Consider the following 20266-nt stretch of genomic DNA (forward strand, 5'->3'; position numbering starts at 1 on the left):
TTTCAAAGCAATTAAGATGCGGGAGAAAAATTTATTGGAAAGGGAGGGACAAATGTAATACTTTCTTCCAAATAGAAATATTATATGTTAATAAAAGTTTTCATCCTCTTCTACAGTGTGTTCTTTTCTCCAATCATAATGAGAAATTCTCTTTCAAACGTTTTCTCAAACGCTAATAATTATAAAAACATTACATATTACATTTTTGTTTTCAAACATTTGTTTGTAAAAACACTTTAACGATATTAATAATTTATTTTATTTTAAGTTATACAAGTTAATTATCGGAGATAAAAAAAATCCATGTATGTAAGGGATTTTACTTATAGAAATGTATGTAAAGCATTTTTGTAAAAAGTTAATTTTTGTCATTTAAAAAAAAAACAACGTGACATGTTTAATGGCTCACTAAAGTATTTAGTGATATAGCCCTCCATTGTAATTATATGGAGATATAGGCATATTAAAAACAATCAACCATAAGAACCTATTCAATAACATATGGAAAGTATAAAAGTTAAAAAGTAATTTAACGGGAAAAAAAAAATCTTTGCATTTCATTCAAGTTAAAGCACAAAAAATTGAAAGATAAAGGGACCCAAATTAATCCACAATTTCAGTGTTTCATTTAATCTTCTTTACCTCTCCTTTTAGTTTTGGAAAGAACTTATTAAATCAACTACAATTTCAAAAAACTATTTAAAAATAAAATTAGAAATGAAAGGTTTGAAAGAAACCTATTCTTTTATTTGTCCCTTAATAATTTTGATCTCCAATTTGCATAGTGTTATTGTTTTTTTTTTTTTTTGCTTCGACAGATTTGTTAAATATTTAATTTTTTTTGGGTGGGTGTCACGGTCCCCTGTCTGTCGCAATAGAGATTCGCGTGTGTTTTGAATAAGATTTATCTGTTTTAATGGCTATTTTTTTAAGAATAATTAAAGCTCTCACTTTATTTGATAATCTTCTGAATAAAAGAAGATCGGGCATGTAATCGTTGTTGTTTAAAGTAAAGAACCACTATTATCTATTAATGATGTCGTAGGGTCGTGGTTCGATTTTCTTTAAACACATTGTTAAGTTAAACTGTCAGTGGACATTACAAAATATGAAAAATAACTCTTTAATTAGATGGGAGTTAAGGGTAATAATTACAGTTGAATAAAACTAGTTACAGTTTAGATTCGTAAAATTTAACTCTTTCGATGCGTTTTCATTGACACTTGACAAAATCAACATGTTCTCCCGTTCGCAATTGGTAGTGTCTCCCCCACGTTACTACTTTTGTTCATACGTGAATGAGAATTGATGATCAATACTATAAAAAGACAAAAAAACAAAAAAAAAATAGAGAAAAAATTGAAGCAGATGGGCCCTTTGACCCAGTGGCCTATTTAGTGTAAAGGCACCAGATGGCCCAATAATAAACTGCCGGCCCATTATGCCCCCACCTCCTTCTCTCATTCCCTTCACAAAACTCAACTCTCTATTTCCCCCCACACGCACACCTCTTTCTCTCTCTCTCTCTCTCACGCACAACACAGCAAACTCCAACTCCATTATTATTACTGCAGTTATTGTTAGAATCATTAGCGACACAATGCACTCCTCCGCCGAGGACGACTCCGACAACCCTGCCACCACCGCGGGCGCGGAGTGGACGTTCTCCGCCAGGAACCACGCACCGTCGTCGGACCCCTGCTGGGAAGCCATAGAGCGCGGCGGCGGGACCCTGGGATTGGGTGACCTCCGGTTTGTGCAGCGAGTGGGGAGCGGCGATATCGGAAGCGTGTACTTGGTGGAGCTGAAGGGCTCGAACGGGTGCCTGTTCGCGGCAAAGGTGATGGACAAGAAGGAACTCGTGGCCAGGAACAAAGACACGAGGGCAAAGGTTGAGAGAGAGATTCTGCAAGCGGTGGATCACCCTTTTTTGCCAACTCTTTACGCGTCGCTCGATTCCCCGCGCTGGTCTTGCCTCCTGACTGAGTTCTGCCCCGGCGGCGACCTCCACGTCCTCCGCCAGCGGCAGCCCGATAAACGCTTCCACCACGCCGCCGTCAGGTCCGTCTGTCTCTCCTTTCTCTTCTTTAACTCTCCCTATTTAATCTGCATGTGATCCTGTTACACTTTGAAGCGGCGTGGGAACAAAAATGATCACATGTCGGTCGGAACTGTTAATGGTTACATTACATGAGATGCAGAAATTAGTTGACACCTTGAATATGTTTAGTGTTGAATTATGCGATACTTTTTTTGTGTGTTTTTTATTGAACGCAAGAGATTGCAATTTTAGATGATGAATGAACACATGCATGCAGAGAATAATTTGGTCGAGTAATTTGTTTCTTTCATTTATACGTTGTTATAATATAAATCGGTGCGTAATAAATAGAAAGAAAAGTTAATAGGTAACAGTTACTGTTTGAGATGTCAGTGGGATTTGTAACTGAATTAACAATGGGTAACTGGGTATGTTGATGTTTCATACATCAACGCTAATGTAAGGAAAATGAAAATTTATAATATAGTAGTGGAGAGGGTGGAGAGAGAGAGAGAGCGCGCATGTTTATTTGGCTTCTTTGGATGAGTTGGTGATGCAGTTTGTGATGGGAAAGTTGGGATAGGTCTTTGGGTTTGAGTTGAGTTGGTTTAATCTGCTCATAATTTCATTGGCTGTGGGCCATTAGATTCAATTCATGTCTCCTTTGATGCCTTTGATGGTGAGCCCACGAAGGCTTTTGGTGTGTCCGTCGTGCACCAAATAATAATTTAGTGCCTCCCCCACTTAACCAGTAACCATTATCGGATTGCCAAAGTAATACTGATAATAAACAAATTTTAGAGCATTCCTATATCTCGTCGTTTCTGAGCTTGAACAGATTTAAATACTTTTAGGATGGAACCTCCATCTTAAACTATTGCATAAACAAGTAATTCAGCTTTTGGATTTAGTCAAAAGGTTTTATTTCTCTAAAAATTACAGATAGTGCTCGTACGTCTTCATCAAAATATATTTGAAAAATTATGCAAAAATAGAAGTTGATGACGTTTTGCATGGTCAAATTTTAAAATAATGGGTATGATTATTCAAAAGTGGACCCTGCATGATTTAATTATTGGAGAAATTGATGGTAATAAAATTATGATGCTGATATACCAAAATAATACATGCCGATAATAACAATTCCACCATGTTATGTTGACTTGAGGGTTGTGGTTACAGGTTCTACGCATCTGAGGTTGTGGTTGCCTTGGAGTACCTACACATGATGGGGATAATATACCGTGATTTGAAGCCTGAAAATGTGCTCATAAGATCGGACGGTCACGTAATGCTCACTGACTTTGACCTCTCACTGAAAGGCGACGACACAACATCAACGGCTCAGATCGTGTTCGATCAAGATCCACCCTGCAACACCTGTTCCAACGACCATTCCAAGAACCAATGCGCCCCCGCCATGTCATCCTGCATGCTGCCAAATTGCATTGTGCCATCTGTCCCATGCTTCCACCCGAAACGCGGTCGTAGCAAGAGGTCATCGCGGTGTGGGTCGGTGGAGATCGTGGCGGAGCCAATAGAAATTCGGTCGACGTCGTTCGTTGGGACCCATGAGTACTTGGCGCCGGAAGTGATTTCCGGGGAGGGTCACGGTAACGCCGTTGATTGGTGGACACTGGGAGTATTCATTTTTGAACTGTTCTACGGGATGACACCCTTCAAAGGGGTTGAGCATGAGCTAACCCTAGCGAACATAGTGGCACGTGCCCTTGAGTTCCCTAAGGAGCCAATGATCCCAGGAGCAGCTAGGGATTTGATATCACAACTGTTGGTGAAGGACTCAACAATGAGACTGGGTTCAACAATGGGTGCCCTAGCAATCAAGCACCACCCCTTCTTCAATGGAGTTAATTGGGCATTGTTAAGGTGTGCTACCCCTCCATACATCCCTGCATCAGACAAGTGCAAGGAATTGGTTCGACTCTATAATTGCACAACCAATACCGTAGACTTCTATTAGAACTCTCTTTCTCTATATATATTCATATATATATATATAATCCCACTTTTATATATATATAATCCCACTTTTATATATATATATACATACTTATGACCATCCATACAACTCAAACTGCTCATATACAACTTCAACTCAGACAACTGCTGTGGGATTTTACTAAAACTACAAAACCATGTTTGTGTAATTAACAGTTGCGTTGGTGTAATTAATTACAGTTATAAAACTGGAATTGGTGTAATTAACAATTTTATTTAATTTATAGAATGGGGAGGATAAATGATTTCCAGTTATTCATTGGATATATGCCATTTCGTCTTTGACCCAGGAATTAGATTCCATGTTATAAAAGTAAAAGACGTAGACATAATCATGGAATATAAAACCTATCATCATTAATATTTTACTTAGTTTGCTTTTTATAATGATGTGTCTGATAATATGAAAGGGAACATAAGAAGATTCGAATATAAGAAAGGCAATTCTTTCTCACTTCCTCTTGTTCGCTTGCCCACATCAATTATTGTTTCTCAACAGATGCTGTTGTTGGTTGGTGGGCCAACCATTTCAACCGCCAAATGTATTTTACTTAGTTTTTTAAATCTCGGTTTTTTTGTTTTGATTTAGATTCACGGTGTCTGTGGTGGTTGCAATTCTGGTAAGAAAAAAAAACTATGCAATGAAACTGCAAAGTACAAACTTTTCTGAGTTATTGGTTGAAATTGAATTAGGTATCGTATTCGAATTAGTTGAACGTATAATACTATATTTAGATATCAATGGTTTTCAATAGAAGAAAGTATTATTATTTTCCTAAATCACGTTTCGAATAAAGTATTGTTTGGAAAGAAAAGAACTACTTTTCATAAAATTAGTTATATTGTTTACACAATAATTTATATAACATGCATTTTCTCTTTATATTTCGTAATATATATTAATAACTTCATCTATACAAATGTTATACAAAGAAATTGTATATAAATTTAAGAATAGTAAAAATTCAGCAAAAAATAGCCATGGAAAGCACCATTTTTTTCTCAGCCTGTGATTCTCCTTCCAGAATCCTGCGGTTCTTCCATTTAAGACTGTAAATCATTCTTTTGTGACGTGAAAACCACTCCTCTCCATCAACCATAAAAGCTTTGTTTTATCACTCTTTTAAAATAAAAATAATTATGACCTATTCTATTATTGCGGTAAGTTAAAGGAAAAAGAACTAAAGTGAAGGACTAAAGAAATAAAGAACAGTAGTCGTTCCAGTTATCTAAATATTATAATTTCTCAAGAAATTTTTTAACAGTAGCTTATGATTTTATAATGTTAAAATGTTATAAAGAAATGTTCTCAAAATACCATTATCCTAATAAAAACCATGATTTTAAAGCAAATATAAAACATCTTTCTTTATCTTTACACGTCGGCCCTTTGTGATCGAACCTCTCGATAATACTTTACATGTTTTTTCCCAGTGGAATACGTATATAGGAGAGTTTAAGACCGGTTCAGTAGCTACTAGGACGTGAATGCATAAACTATTTCTGGATCTGGAGCTACAAGCATTATCATTTTTTCTGGTATTTTCCAATTGTATTGATAAATCAATTTAATATAAATTAAGTATAATTTTTTTCAGCAGTTCTGCTATTTTTTTACTGTTTTGCTTGAACATCCTCCATAAATCACACTCTGTTCGCGAGCTAGCATAATATGCAACTTAGGTAAGAAAATGGACCATAAAATGTTTTTAATTGCTTTTAAAGGAGAATATCAATGAGAAAAAAAAACATAGTTCCACTGACGGATGACTTTGGAAATATTTGCAGTTTGTATTGATTGACAGAAAGAAGAAAATGAGTGGGAACGAAGACGAAGGAAGTTAAAACCACACTAATACAGTATCACAGATGAGAAAAACAGTAATATACAGCAGTCTGCTGTGACACGATGACGAGTTCATCGTTATTTCGAGTCCACCAAATGGTATTTTATTCACATAGCTACTTCGTCCTCACATAATAGAGCCAAGTGTTCTAGGAAGCAGTTACTGTGCTAGTTTCAGATGCTGGTGCTTCACCTTCCCAGAAGGTTGTCTTCTTCCCTGTTTTGGACACGGTCTCCAGAACTGTGTCTGGCTGGACATTTCCCTTCACTACCACCTTCTTTTCGTTCAAATCAATGTCATATGATTCCACACCTGCAAATAAGATCCCACTTATTATTCTACAACATTAGAAGAGGAACTATGGCTGGTATGCTGTCATGACAATGACTTTAATCCATAATTACAATTCGTCTTCGCATGTATACTTCATATTCTTGTACCATGGGAAATCATAGAAACATGCAAGCTTTGAAACTAGCATTATATAGGGTCTGTTTGGATACAAGTTAACAGTGCCTTTAAGACCTTTTCTATCGGAAATATAGAACTTTTATTATGTTAGAGAAGGTGTTGATTTAAAGAATCAAAAGGCTTTCTTTTTGCTTGGTGAAATATTCAAACATGTTTCAAAAGTGGATTAAAGGATTATTAGATAAGTTGCCACTTGGCATGAAGAAGAGAAACAGCACATATCACCATGAAGGGAATTTCAAGAAAATCATTTCAAAGTGCTCCGAAGCTAAATCATAACACCCAAAACAAGTACATATGACGTACATAAAATAAGGCCAGAATATGAAAACTGTATTTTCAAGATCATAAATAGAATGAATTACGATAAAATATCGCCTAAACAAGGCTGCCAATGTTTCTATATGTAAACAACGTCAAATTCAGTGTTACATTCCAGTAATAGAATCACTAAAAACCTAAGCAAGGTACTATTGATGATTTCCATGAATTAATCACAAACACGAAACCCACATGATCAAACAATCAGAGTCTAACAGGACAGAGAAAATTAAGACAGAAGAGTATCAACAATAACTTTGAGTTATTTAACCTTATCCCTGAGCTAAAAGTATCATCCTAAATTGATCTAAAGGATAATAAAAAGCTTAATCGATATTAACAAGATTTATCATCATGTATTAATATGTTTTTGTATTTGATATGATCGTGTAACTTTTTCCACTAACCCTGTTTATAATAGTAACAATCCAAGCAAATTAGGGGAACCAACAACAATTCATGATAATATAAGGATATATGGTAACCATTACAAAGAGATAATGAATTAAGAGGAAAACTAATCCAAGAGGATAGCTTAAGATACATTGATACGATACTTCATGTCATGCTGGTAACAGAATTGACACAAAATAACAAAAGGCACAGAACTACAAAGCAAAATGGTTGTGTAAGATAAACATTTTCAGGTCGATATTGAGAATACTAGAGAAAGTTTGCACAAACAGTTAATTAGAATGCTGCTAAGAAAAATATAAATGCATTTTCAATCCAACGTATTTGATTACCATCCAATTTTCCAAGAACTCTCTTCACTGCACCAACACATCCTTGGCATGACATATCAACTTTGAGGACGACGGTCTGTACTCATAATGAAAAAGTTCAGATTAAGGGGGAGAGGAAAGAACAAATAACCATCTTAATTCTTAAACCCCCAACACCCCAACATAGAAGAAATACATTTATGCTTTGAACTTAAGAAACAAAATAACCAATTACAAAGGAAAAACGGGAGTGGGGGCATGGAGGACGAGAGCAGAAAAGGAAATCAGATACAGATATAGCAAATTTCATCCATTTCATCTTTGCTGCTAAAGGTAAAAGTAGCTGCATAAATCACGTTTATTCAGGTTTAAAGCCTGAAAATACAAATTGAATGCTACGTTTACAAGCTTTAACAGAAAACAGAACGAAAAAGTTTGACCATGATTGCATCGGACAAAGACTTTTAAATGCGTGAGAAGATCCTTCATATATAGTAAAATCCCACATAAACTATGATAACATAGCTGACAGAAAACAAGAAAAACACGCTAAAAGCCAAAATTCTAAGCAAACAAGAAAGGGCGGATCATATATAGTATTAGATTTGAACTTTGGGCAAAATAACACATAATACTTCAATTCAGCTGTTCCCGAGATTAATTGATAGAGAATATAATCAGGAACGTAGAGTTCAAAAACAGATATAGAGATGAATGCAAAATTCTGCGATACTTGACAGGAAAAGCAGTGGTTGATGAACATCAAATGCATGTATAAACAATAATTCCAGATATCTGATAAATTTTGAGCTATAAAAGTCTAGGTCAAATAAGGAGAAGGCGAATCAGAAAAGGGGGAATTACAGAAGCAAAATTGAGGGAAAGAGAAGAGAAAGATAAAATTGAAATGGAGAAGGTGTAGATGTACCTGAGACATGGTTAGAGATGAAGGACAAAAGAGGAAATGAAATAAATGAGAAGAGGGAAAATGATAGAACGGATAAAATGGGAAGAGAGGGAGGAGTGAGTTGGTTTTATAGGGAAATATGGAAGAAAGGTCAAAAGGGAAGGAAGAAAGTTGGGTGGTGTGGGTTAGATTGGGTAAGGTTTAGTTCAATTGACCATAGCTCCTTCTTCTGTTGAGCAACGTCAACTCTTACGCGTTACGTCTGTCGCCACGTAAACTCCCAATTCTACGCTTTTTTTTTTTATCAAATTGGTGTAATTTTTATTTTTTAAATTTATTAAATGGATAACTTTTTAAAATATTCGAATGCGTTAAGGTGCTCAATTTCATTGTGAACACAACTTTAATTCAAGATATTTTTTAAGTTAATTAAGATTAATTTAACATGATTTTATTCAGAGTATTTTAAGTTGAAATTTTACTATTTTAACGTCATTTTTACAAAAATTAAAGGCTTAATACCCTATTTTGTCCCCAGTTTCGCTAAAAAAATGTCAAATTAGTCCATCCTTTAAAAAGTGCGTCAATTACCTCCTCACTTAATAAAATTTGCATCAATGAAATCTCTTCCGTTAAATCCGTACAAACGACGTTAATTGAGGAAGTAGAAGAAAGAGAAAAATAATTAACGCCGTTTGTACGGATTTAACGGAAGGGATTTCATTGATGCAAATTTTATTAAGTGAGGACGTAATTGACGCTTTTTTTAAACGATGGACTAATTTGACATTTTCGAGTGAAACTGGAATACTAAGCCAAAATTAAACTAAAGTTATGTTATTTTATCACAATTTCAGTTTAAAATACACTGAACTAAAATCATTCTATATTTTTGAAGTGTTTTTCATTAAAGTCGTGTTATTTTTATGCAACTGTTTCACAATCAAGTCATAAAGATGACACAATTTATCTATATACGTGTAATTCCTTTTAAAATTGTCTATTTTGATAACTTTGACAAAAAAAAACATTAGTTTGGTAAAAAAAACCTATGAGTCTGTAATTTTTTTTACAAAGGTGTCTTTTTCAAACTGAAAAAAATAAAATAAAAACCTTTTATCAAATCCTTAATATAAAAATTTTTAATATAATTATATTTATTAATAAAATTAATTAGTTTATTTTATTAAAATATATCAAAGTTATTAATTATCCATATTACTCTGTACTACATTGTTATATAAAGAGATTCATTTTTAGTGTTAATGTTTTTTTTTCAATTTTACTCTTTAGTAATCACCTTTTTAAATTAAGTTGTTACTCAATAAAAATATTTCTTTTTATTTTATCTTTTTAACCAGGCTGAGTTTCACTTTTGATATTTTAATTTGTTTTAAAAACTAAATTATACCCATAATTCTTATTTGGTACAATTAAATATTTTAGTTTTTAAAAAATATTCAATTAAGTCAATTTTGTTAAGTTGAAGTTAAGGTTGTGTTTGTATATATTAGATCTAAGTTCATGGTATTTTAATTCATTTTTAATTTTTTGTCATATATCATCGTGTCACGTGTTGATATAGTATCAGGTATAAAGGTTAATGTCACATGACAATATTTTATATTTAATTTAGTTTTTATATTTAAAATTTCGACTCAATTTAATTCAAATGATTTTTCTTCTAAAATGAAACTAAATTAATATTTAAACTTATTTAAATTTTTATATATTTATGTTAAATTATACATGTTAAAAAAATTTATAAAATTTATACACAAACCACTCTATCTAAATATTGAAATTAATCTTATTTTATACCTTTAATTTTAATTTCTTTATTTTAAACTTATAATTTTTAAAACTATAACAAATATAAATATAAAATGACACTAGTAATATTTTAATTTTAATATTTTAAATAATTTTAAAAATGTATTTTTTTTTGTTAACGTATTTATAAATTTAATAAATTTAATGTGACATAATTTAATGAAGGGTGAAAAAGGCCAAATTTAGTCACCGTAACCCCCAGAACACATTTTTCTTTTGTTACTTGTTATTTCATATTCATATATTGCATCATAAACATAAAAAGTCAAATGCACACATGAAATTTAAGTTATGATGCAAATGTGTGTTTTAATTTCAAATGTTATTTTTATTTTTTTTTAATATAATGTATCTTACATCACTAATAGTTTTTATTTTCAGTGGAATTAATCATGTCATTGTCACATTGTTTACTTTGAATTTTTCTTAAGGTATTTAGTAATTTAGTTATATTATTAAAATTCTTTTGTTTTAGTTTTCTAATAAACTAATTTTGTTGGATTTTATAATTAGTGTCATAAGTAACGTGAAAGTTGTGAATGTAGTTATTATATCATGCATTGCGTGCGTATTATAGTATGTGTTAGTATTCTTTAATTTGTATTTCATATATTCTCAAAGAAAGATTAGTAAGAAATTAACACAATTGAAGAAATTTGATAATACGAAATTTTTTTAACAATTAAAAAATAGTAATTGTTATTTGTGTGGATATAATATGAAAACATATTTCTTTAATGTTATATTGAATATAGCCAACTTTTTTTAAATAACACATATTACATCAATTATGGACTATACCAATGAAAACATATTACTTTGGGTTAGAAGTGGACTTTAAGCCTAAGTCAACCCCACAAAATCGGATAGACTCTAATCATGACTCTGATTCCATGTTAGAAGTGAACTTTAAGTTTAACTCAACCTCACAAAACCGACTTGTAGGATGAGGTTTGCACCCACTTATAAACTATGAATTGGCCTTATCTCTAGTCAATGTGGGACGGACTTCCAACACTTTGGTTCGTAGATACAACATATGTAATAATATGTTTCTCGTAAGGAGATATAATATCGATTGCAACACAGAACCAATGTAATGTGTTTTTTTTTTCTTAAATTACTTATACATCAGTTAAATAGGTTAAACTGAGATAAGAATGATATTGTTATGCAATGTAATAGTTTTTGTATAATTGATATAAAATGTATTGTTTGTAGTAATGTATAAATGGTATGATAAATTAAAACTTTATACAACAACTTTTTAAATTACAAAAATAAATAATTAAATTATGAATTTTAGAAAATGTTTTGAGTGAAGTTTCTCTAAAGCAAAAACTCTGTTCTTTGTCTCTATTTCAATTATTGAAACTAAATATGTTAGATACATTAGGTAGAAAACAAAATTACGAGAAAATTCAAAATTTTAGCTTAATGTAATCAAAACATCAAAGACTTACTTCTTAATTAATTCAAAATCATAAAATTTATTACCAAATCTAACTCTAAGCAGTCTCTCTCATGTTAGAGAAAATCAATGTTAATTCTATAATCAATCATGAAAAAAATGAATTAAATCAAATTTTGATAATTCGGGATAAAGTTTTAGAGGAATGGAATAAAAACGAAAGGTATCTGTCTAAATTGTTTTACTTTATTTTGGTTTGTCGATAAGTAAAAGATACGAATTAACTTATAGGAGTTAGGTTAATAAGTTTGATTCAGATTTATAAGTCAACTCACATAAATTTGAAAGAAATATAAATAGAAAGTCTTTAATGATCTTTCAATATCAACTTTGAGTATGTTGTAAAAATAAGAATATGCAAGTATAAAAAAATAAGACTAAAAATTATTATTAACTACAAGTAAGAAACAATAAAAATATATATTAAAACGAATATTTAGATTTATGCATATACATATATAATATTAATAAAACAAATAATCAATAAGAATATTTAATTATATTCAACACATAAACAATATTATAAAATATAAAAAAAATTAAAGTTATAGAATGAATCAGACTAATCCACACTTAATTCATCATGGAAAATAAACCTGTGTAAATTGACCTACTTATATATGTAACCTATTTATACAATTTTTTACAGCAAACTTGCGGGCCAATCTACGACAATGTCATCCATAGCAAATATACGTTTTGAAAATATGTGTAGTAAATGCGCTTCTGTATAAAACATCTAATCCTAATACGTAACGCATATGTGCATTAAATGCGTCTCTATACATTATTTACTTCTTTAATAACTCCTTTTTGATTTATTCTTTTGTCTGCTTTAGCAAGCATGATCAATACTTCTCTTTCACCTCCATAAATTTTATTGTCTATTTTCTTCTTCTATTTTTTAATATTTGGATTGAATTTATTAAAAACTCACAAAATTCACATTTACATTAACGCGTCTTTTATCAAAAGTCACACTCACAAAATTATTAAAAACTTAATTTTCTTAACGTATGCAAATGTTTTTTGAGTTAAAAAAGAAAGGTTGAAAACAATGAAACGTATAATATTTTTAATTATTGATTATTTTTACAAAAATTATTTTATTTGTTTATTATTGTTAAAACTTAAAAGGCATTAATTGTTTTGAATTGTATCACTATTTTAATTTAATCTACACTTATATATTGGTTGTGATATAAAAATGAAAAATAAGAGAAATTAGATGGATTGCAAGAGCAATTAAAGGAAGATTGGTTTTATTATTTACTCATTTGTTAAGCTTAATTATTTTATTTAATATTTTTTATTTTTAGTATTAAATTAATTATAATTAAGGGTTAAATATATTTACGGTCCCTTAAATTTTAGTGAAAATTTAAATTAGTTCATTCTCAAAATTTTGATCTAATTTAGTCTCTTAACTTTAGAAATGTGTGAATTTAATCATTTTAAATAAATTTTGTTAAATTTATTTAACGTTTCAAATGTGTTTCATGATAATATTTAAATTGTTTAATGTTTTCTAAAAATGGGAGACTAAATTGATTCAAAATTTCAAAGAGGAAAAACTAATTTCAATTTTTACTAAAAGTTGAGGATCATAAAAAAGTCTAACACTATAATTAATTATAAGAAAAAGCTAAAAATTAATATAAACTATTTGAAAGTAATAAATAATTTGAAAAGCATATACTAAAAACATATTTAAACTTTTATATGCTACTTTATCATTATCTCAATACCTAGTTGTAATGTTAGTACAAAGCTATGTTGGAACACATTTTCCTAAAAACAATATTTTGTCTCTTATAAGAGTGAATGGGATCACAAAATCCATTTTTGATATGCAAAAAAGGAATACAACGATAATACTCATTCCTAGTATTAACTTCAAACAAGAATAAAATTCTCAGGAATTGATGTGTTAAATGAATGACAGAATGTAGAGAAAAAATCATATATATCAATAGATGTTGATCAGTTTCAAATCCAAAAGATACAAATACTGATTAGTTACATTTCTTCATAAATGATTGTAATTTTTCATGGTTGTAACTATTCATGAATAATTGAAACTTTTCATTGGTTGTAGTTCTTCATTAATATTTGTAATTCTTTATTGGTTGTAACTCTTCGTAAATAATTGTAACTCTTACTTAAATTTGAAAACTCTATGTGATACTCTTAAATTCCAACAAGCTAAGGATAATATAACATAAATTCCTCAAAGATCAAAGTTTTGTCTCAATAAGGCTTCGGAGAGAAGAATACAAGATCGTATATACTCCGTACCAACCATTTTGAGAAAGGTGAGCTCCCTCCCAAAAGAATGAAAACTCTGGTTTTTCACACAAACCGTATTTCTTTTCTCCTTTCTCATCAACACTTCCACAGTAATATTCAGTGCTCACTCCTTCGCAACATGGTTGAAGTGGATTCATCAATGTTGGGTCGTCTGAGTGATGGAGAAAAAACAAGTCACCATCAAGAGATTTTATTTTTCTTTTAAATAATAATGTAATAAAAAATGAACAGCTTCTGCAATAGTCATTTTCTTTGTCTTCTGTTTTCTGTAAGAAAAACAAGGCACTGCATGACAAAGTAAGTCGTCTGATGCCATCACAGTACACATTTCAAAACAACAAACTCTAGGCAAAAGGTTTTAACAATTTAGCATTGCTAATTGAAACTTGCAAAACCTTTTGAAACAGAAGGAGAACTTACCAGAACGCCTTTTCTGCATGGTTGCAAGTACAGAGAGGAAAGAGTTGTATAGGTCCAGTGTCACAAAGACTGGTTTTCCCAATTCCTTGTTAAGTTCTTGAGCAATTTGGAGAAGCATTTGACTGTGATTTTGGGAGATGAAATTGAAAGGTTCAAGGCATTTGTTATAGGAAGATGCCGCAGTTAGCAAAGGCATGCACCCTATAGGCTCTAATAACCCCACTGCTATCTTATTTATTCCCAAGCTGTGGATGCGTCTCAGATTTATAGACATTTGCTGGATAAGTGATGCAGTAAAAACTGGTATGTCCTGCCACACAGAGAAATGTGAGAAACATACTTACAATTTTAAAAATGAATATATACATATAGCAGAAGGGTTATGCAGAATTCGGAAAACTGATACAAATTTAGTCAGTTGCAGCGATAAAAACTAGGATTGGATCACCAAACCGTGCAACAGGGGTTATGTATAAAAGAAATTAATTAGCTGAACCACTCACTTGCATGCTTCCTTGTTTTCTTTGTAGAAATGTAGCATAGTCGTTTCCAGCAGAATTGACTAGAGCAACAGAAGACTCAAGGTCGGCTTTAGTGTAGATTTTTTGTTGGATTAGCTTCTCAAACCAGTCAATTTGGACAGTCATGTTTGGTTCATTATCCAAAGTGTTGAAAATACCAGTTCCTCCATGAGCAAAGTTTATACCATATTGTAGGTTCGAGGAATTTCTAAATACATAAGGTGTCGGGGATTTTATATTCAAAAATGAAGCTGCACGTATCATGATATATGTATATATAACATATCAGTAGAATATAAGAAATGACCACATTAACATAAGTACAAATGATGCTCTAAAATTAGTTAGTAATCTATGACAGAAATGGAGGGAAGATGAAGTACCAATGTAATCTGTGAGGACACATCCATCAGAAAACCTTCCAGCAGGTGTACCAGGGAAAGTAATTCCACTAGGAGGCTTATAAGAAATTGAGTTCACCAAATTCCCCGTGTCAACATAAGAGTCTCCAAAAACAAACAGTTTTACCTCACCTAACGCTTCAGCTCCTTCGACTTCTACAACAATATAACAGCTATATATGTCAACAACCAGAAAAAATGAAACCCTCTTGATTGTGATGTGATGTGTACCTTTTAAAATGAAGAAGAAGAAGAGAAGGAGCAGAGTGGTCACTGATGGAATTTGCTTCGCCATTGATGATATGTTGGCTGCCACGGACATGGCAAAGTATAAATGTTTACTCTGCAAAGATAACACCATAAATATATATAGTTGCATACATTCATATGGATTGCAGATTTATGAGATACTAACTTGAATCAGATTAATTAGGTGCCACCTCTATACTTTTGGTGCGAAAAGTGATTTGAGGCCTAGCTAGCTAGTCAATGTAATTTTACCCACAACTTACCATTTTTTGAAAAAGAAAGGAGTGGCAGATGAGGGAAAATTTATTGATCACTCTGAATACAAGTGCTTTTATTCCAAATGTCAATTATCAAAGAACCCTTGCACCCTCAATCTTACTAAAAAAATTAGGTTTTACTATAGTTCAAATGGTTGTTGAAACAAACTGGTCGGCCACCAGTACTCAACAATCTCAATCCACCATGTGCAGTAGCACTGGACAAGACCAAAGCTTCATGGACTAATGACTAACTGCTAATTTGTCAAGAACAGTGGGGATTCTTGGATCTTCAAAAGAGTAGTTTGGAGATGAAAAATAGATGTGCAACAATTTTTTAGGGGCGAATAAAAATAGATGCCATTTGAGATTTTCTTTATATTTAATTTTTGTTAATACTATTTGGGAGTTTTTAGTTTTTTTTATTGTTGCTAACACCTTGTAACCCCTAGAAATATTTTTAAAATTAAAAAATAAAGCTATAACTCTTTCATTGTTTATTCTTAAAACAATACTTTATTACAACCCACCAACGTACATTATTGGTATAGCTTTTTATGTACTTAAAAGACAATTGGAAGAAAAAATAATTACATCAATCATACGTTATGAGTTGTTTGATCTGATTTATTTGGTTAAGTTGAACAATGTCTTGTCATCTTCAACCAAACAATATAAGATCATAAGTTTTCTCCTTTTTTTTTCACTTTTTTTCTTCCCTTCCAAATGAAACATTAGTCCTAAAAAATGGTATATACATGGATTCCACTTTTAACGAGTACAAACTAATTTTGAAATCGTGATCCAAGCTTATAATTAGACATATAGGATAGGATGTGTATGAAAAAATTTATGTAAATACCATTTAAGATAAAAATTTAAAAAAAGTAACTTCTTTATAAATTAAAATGAATTTATTAAATTTATTATTCATTAACTTCATCAAAATGTGGTTTATTTATAATATATATATATATATATATATATATATATATATATATATATGGGGTTTGCTAACGCGCGTACGCCTGTTTTTCAGTTGGTACATTTTAGCAATGTGTACCGGGTTTTAGTAGACAAAAATATCCTTATATACCACGGATTCTAAGTTTTAAGGTTAAGGGTATTTTAATACTCTCAACTCTTTCTCTTTCATCTTTCTCACTCCAATATTTTCTCTGTCATCCCTACTGTAGCCCCAATTGAAAAAATCAGAAACACCCTACTGTAGCCCCAATTGAAAAAATCAGAAGCACTTGCCGTTAAACAATCTTACAAAAAAATGATTTTATAATGAGTTTTGATCTTATAATTTTTATCTTATCTAATTTTATCTAATTTTCACAAGCATAAAGGAATTGGTAATTGACCTGGAAAAAATCAAAAATACTTGAGTTTTTATTTTATAATTTTTGTCTTATCTAATTTTATCTAATTTTCACAAGCATAATGACAGCAAAGGAATTGGTAATTGGCCTGGAAAAAATCAGAAACACTCGTCGTTAAACAATTTCTTACAAAAAATGACTTTATAATGAGTTTTCATTTTATAATTTTTGTCGTATATAATTTTATCTAATTTTCACAAGCATAATGACATCCGAAAGAATTGGTAATTGGCCTGGAGGGTTTTTTTAGAGATGATGATTCAACATATGCAGATGATGAAATTAGAGAAATTAGTGAAGATGGTGAAATTGAAGAGATCTTGAATGAACCTTTGCCTGAAGGTGAATATGTCAATGACTCAACTCTTTACAAAGGCAAATTGTTTAAAGGCAAGTGTTTCTGATTTTTTCAATTGGGACTATAGGGATGACAGAGAAAAGGTTGGAGTGAGAGAGATGAAAGAGAAAGGATTGAGAGGAATGAGAGAGATGAGTAAGGGTTTGGGGGTTTCTTTTTTTTTTTTAAGTTTTGAGAATAAAAATTATAAAAATACCCTTAACCTTAAAACTTAGAATTCATGATATATAAGGGTATTTTTGTCTACTAAAATCCGGTACACATTGCTAAAATGTACCAACTGAAAAACAGGCGTACGCGCGTTAGCAAACCCATATATATATATATATATATATATATATATATATATATATATATATATATATATATATATATATATATATATATATATATATATATATATATATATATGAGATTTGCTAACATACGTAAGCTCTTTTTTCAGTTGGTATATTTTAGCAAAGTGTATCGGATTTTAGTAGACAAAAATACTCTCGTATATTATGCATTCTAAGTTTTAAGGTGAAAGGTATTTCAAACCCATAAACTCACTTCTCTCATCCCTTATTCGTCTCAACCCTTTCTCTTTTAACTTTAATAAGAAAATAATTGATGATGTTGATGTTGATTTTTGATTGTAGTGCTCTATTATATCTTTTCCTTCTTATTGTTATTAAATTTCTAAAAAACTAAAAGTCCACAATAATTTCTTCAAAACTAAAAAAAACAAGAAACCTACACAAAAACGTTAGCATCAACCTAAAATAGTTGCAAAGCATTTAGTTTCTTAATACCAATTTTGATAAAATCATAGAAATGAAAGGAGTAGAAGTTAAACTATGAGCGTGATGGTAACAAATTTATTAAGTTTAAATTCCAATTTGAAATTTAGTGTGTTTTGTTTTTCTTAATTTCACTTTTGTATCAATACAATTATTCTTGAAAACTACACAATATTCTGCAATATGCTCAAATCTAGAAGATGTGTAATTTGTTAGAATATTTTTATTCTTTTTACAAAAATGAAATAAAAATATGTTTATCAATATGAAACATTCGAAAGGGAATGAGCAATGATCTCTATTCTGAATAAGGGGACAAAGTTAACAACAACAATTTTCTTTGTTCATAACTCTCTTCAATAATTTGTTCTTGTTAAATCATTAAGTATGATGCGTAGGAACTTCATTTTTTGCTGTGTTTTGACATTGGTTATATGCATAAATGTGAAAAGTATATTCCGAAATATTATTTTCAGTGGAAAGTATGTTTTTAAATATGACTTACCCTTCCCAAATCCCCTTTTCACATAACGATTTTTCTCTTAACACAACCCTCCAATCAAAAATCAACATCAATATCATCAATTATTTTGTTATTAAAGTGGAAAACAAATGAACTAACATAGCAAAGCAACAAATTACGGTGTCGCGGGTTATTGTGTGTGGGAGAGAGAGGATGGTGATGAGAGAGAAACAAATTGGATAAGTGAGGAAGGTGAATTAGGATTAGGTGAGTGTTTCTGATTTTTTTAGTTGGAACTACTATAAGGATGATAGAGAGAAGGTTACAGTGGGAGAGACGAAAGAGAAAGGGTTGAGAGGAATGAGGGATGAGAGAGAGATGAGTAAGGGTTTGAGGGTTTCTTGTTTTTTTTTAGTTTTGAGAATGAAAATTATTCAAATATATTTGACCTTAAAACTTAGAATCCATAATATATGAGGGTATTTTTGTCTACTAAAACCCAATACACTTTGTTAAAATGTACCAACTGAAAAAAAAAAAACTTAACTTAGGCTAGCAAACTCATACATATATATATATATATATATATATATATATATATATATATATATATATATATATAATAAAAACTACCTATAATAAAATTAACAAAATAATTTATATTTATATTTTATAATTATATTTTTAGAGTTTAATAATACTTTTTATTTTAATTATTATAATAATAATAAATCTTTTATTTATTTTTTCATGGTAGAAAAGTGTTGGGAAATCCAAGTATATAAATTCATAAACTCATCTTCTTAAGATATTTAGTTAGAGTGATGTTAATTTACTGTGTGAGTTGAGTTCTGTTTCATTGATGTTATATCTCTTTTGTTGATATTTTTTTCTCAAAAATTCATTGATTGTATTATACTCGAAGATTTGTCTTGATGGTCGAGAGTCCCTATATTGAACGTCTCTATGATGGACAAACATCTTTCATTGATGTTATATCTCTTCCTTTGATATTTTTTTTCTCAAAAATTCATTAATTGTATTATACTCAAAGATTTGTCTTGATGGTCAGGAATCCCTATATTAAACGTCTTTCTGATGGACAAACATCTTTCATTGATGTTATATCTTTTTCGTTGATTTTTTTTTTCTCAAAAGTTCATTAATTATATTTATACTCAAATATTTGTCTTGATGGTCGGGAATCCCTATATTGAACGTCTCTCTGATTGACAAACATCTTTCTTTGATGTTATATCTCTTTCGTTGATATTTTTTTTCTCAAAAGTTCATTAATTATATTATACTCAAAGATTTGTCTTGATGGTCAAGAATCCCTATATTGAACATCTCTTTCATGGACAAACATATTTCATCACCGATCCTACAAATAAACAGTATTTCTAGTTTGAAATGTTTTTCTTGATGAGAAATTATCAATATGAAGAGCCTCAAACTTTAAGAAAAAATTAGTTATTGTCT

General features: G+C 30.6%; 3 protein-coding genes across 3 annotated transcripts; 1 reads left to right on the plus strand and 2 right to left on the minus strand.

Annotated features, from left to right (window-relative positions):
- The first annotated feature begins 1274 nt into the window (after window positions 1-1274).
- LOC124847944 (serine/threonine-protein kinase D6PKL2-like) lies at window positions 1275-4292 on the plus strand. Its single transcript, XM_047325539.2, has 2 exons — window positions 1275-2061; window positions 3224-4292. The coding sequence occupies exons 1-2, from the start codon at window positions 1442-1444 to the stop codon at window positions 4020-4022; spliced, it is 1419 nt and encodes a 472-aa protein (XP_047181495.1). The 5' UTR covers window positions 1275-1441; the 3' UTR covers window positions 4023-4292.
- A 1504-nt stretch (window positions 4293-5796) lies between these two features.
- On the minus strand, window positions 5797-8510 carry LOC124847946 (copper transport protein ATX1). The gene is made up of 3 exons (XM_088097534.1): window positions 8353-8510; window positions 7446-7521; window positions 5797-6219 (listed from the first exon to the last, which is right to left on the minus strand). The coding sequence occupies exons 1-3, from the start codon at window positions 8359-8361 to the stop codon at window positions 6056-6058; spliced, it is 249 nt and encodes an 82-aa protein (XP_087953660.1). The 5' UTR covers window positions 8362-8510; the 3' UTR covers window positions 5797-6055.
- Window positions 8511-13777: 5267 nt separating this feature from the next.
- Window positions 13778-15807, minus strand: LOC124821472 (GDSL esterase/lipase At5g03610-like). Its single transcript, XM_088097725.1, has 5 exons — window positions 15519-15807; window positions 15270-15443; window positions 14869-15137; window positions 14366-14675; window positions 13778-14096 (listed from the first exon to the last, which is right to left on the minus strand). The coding sequence occupies exons 1-5, from the start codon at window positions 15664-15666 to the stop codon at window positions 13873-13875; spliced, it is 1125 nt and encodes a 374-aa protein (XP_087953851.1). The 5' UTR covers window positions 15667-15807; the 3' UTR covers window positions 13778-13872.
- Between the last annotated feature and the right edge of the window lie 4459 nt (window positions 15808-20266).

This window comes from Vigna umbellata, chromosome 8 (genome assembly GCF_029865625.1).
Source record: "Vigna umbellata cultivar VRB3 chromosome 8, Vumbellata_1.0, whole genome shotgun sequence".
NCBI classification, from domain to species: domain Eukaryota; kingdom Viridiplantae; phylum Streptophyta; class Magnoliopsida; order Fabales; family Fabaceae; genus Vigna; species Vigna umbellata.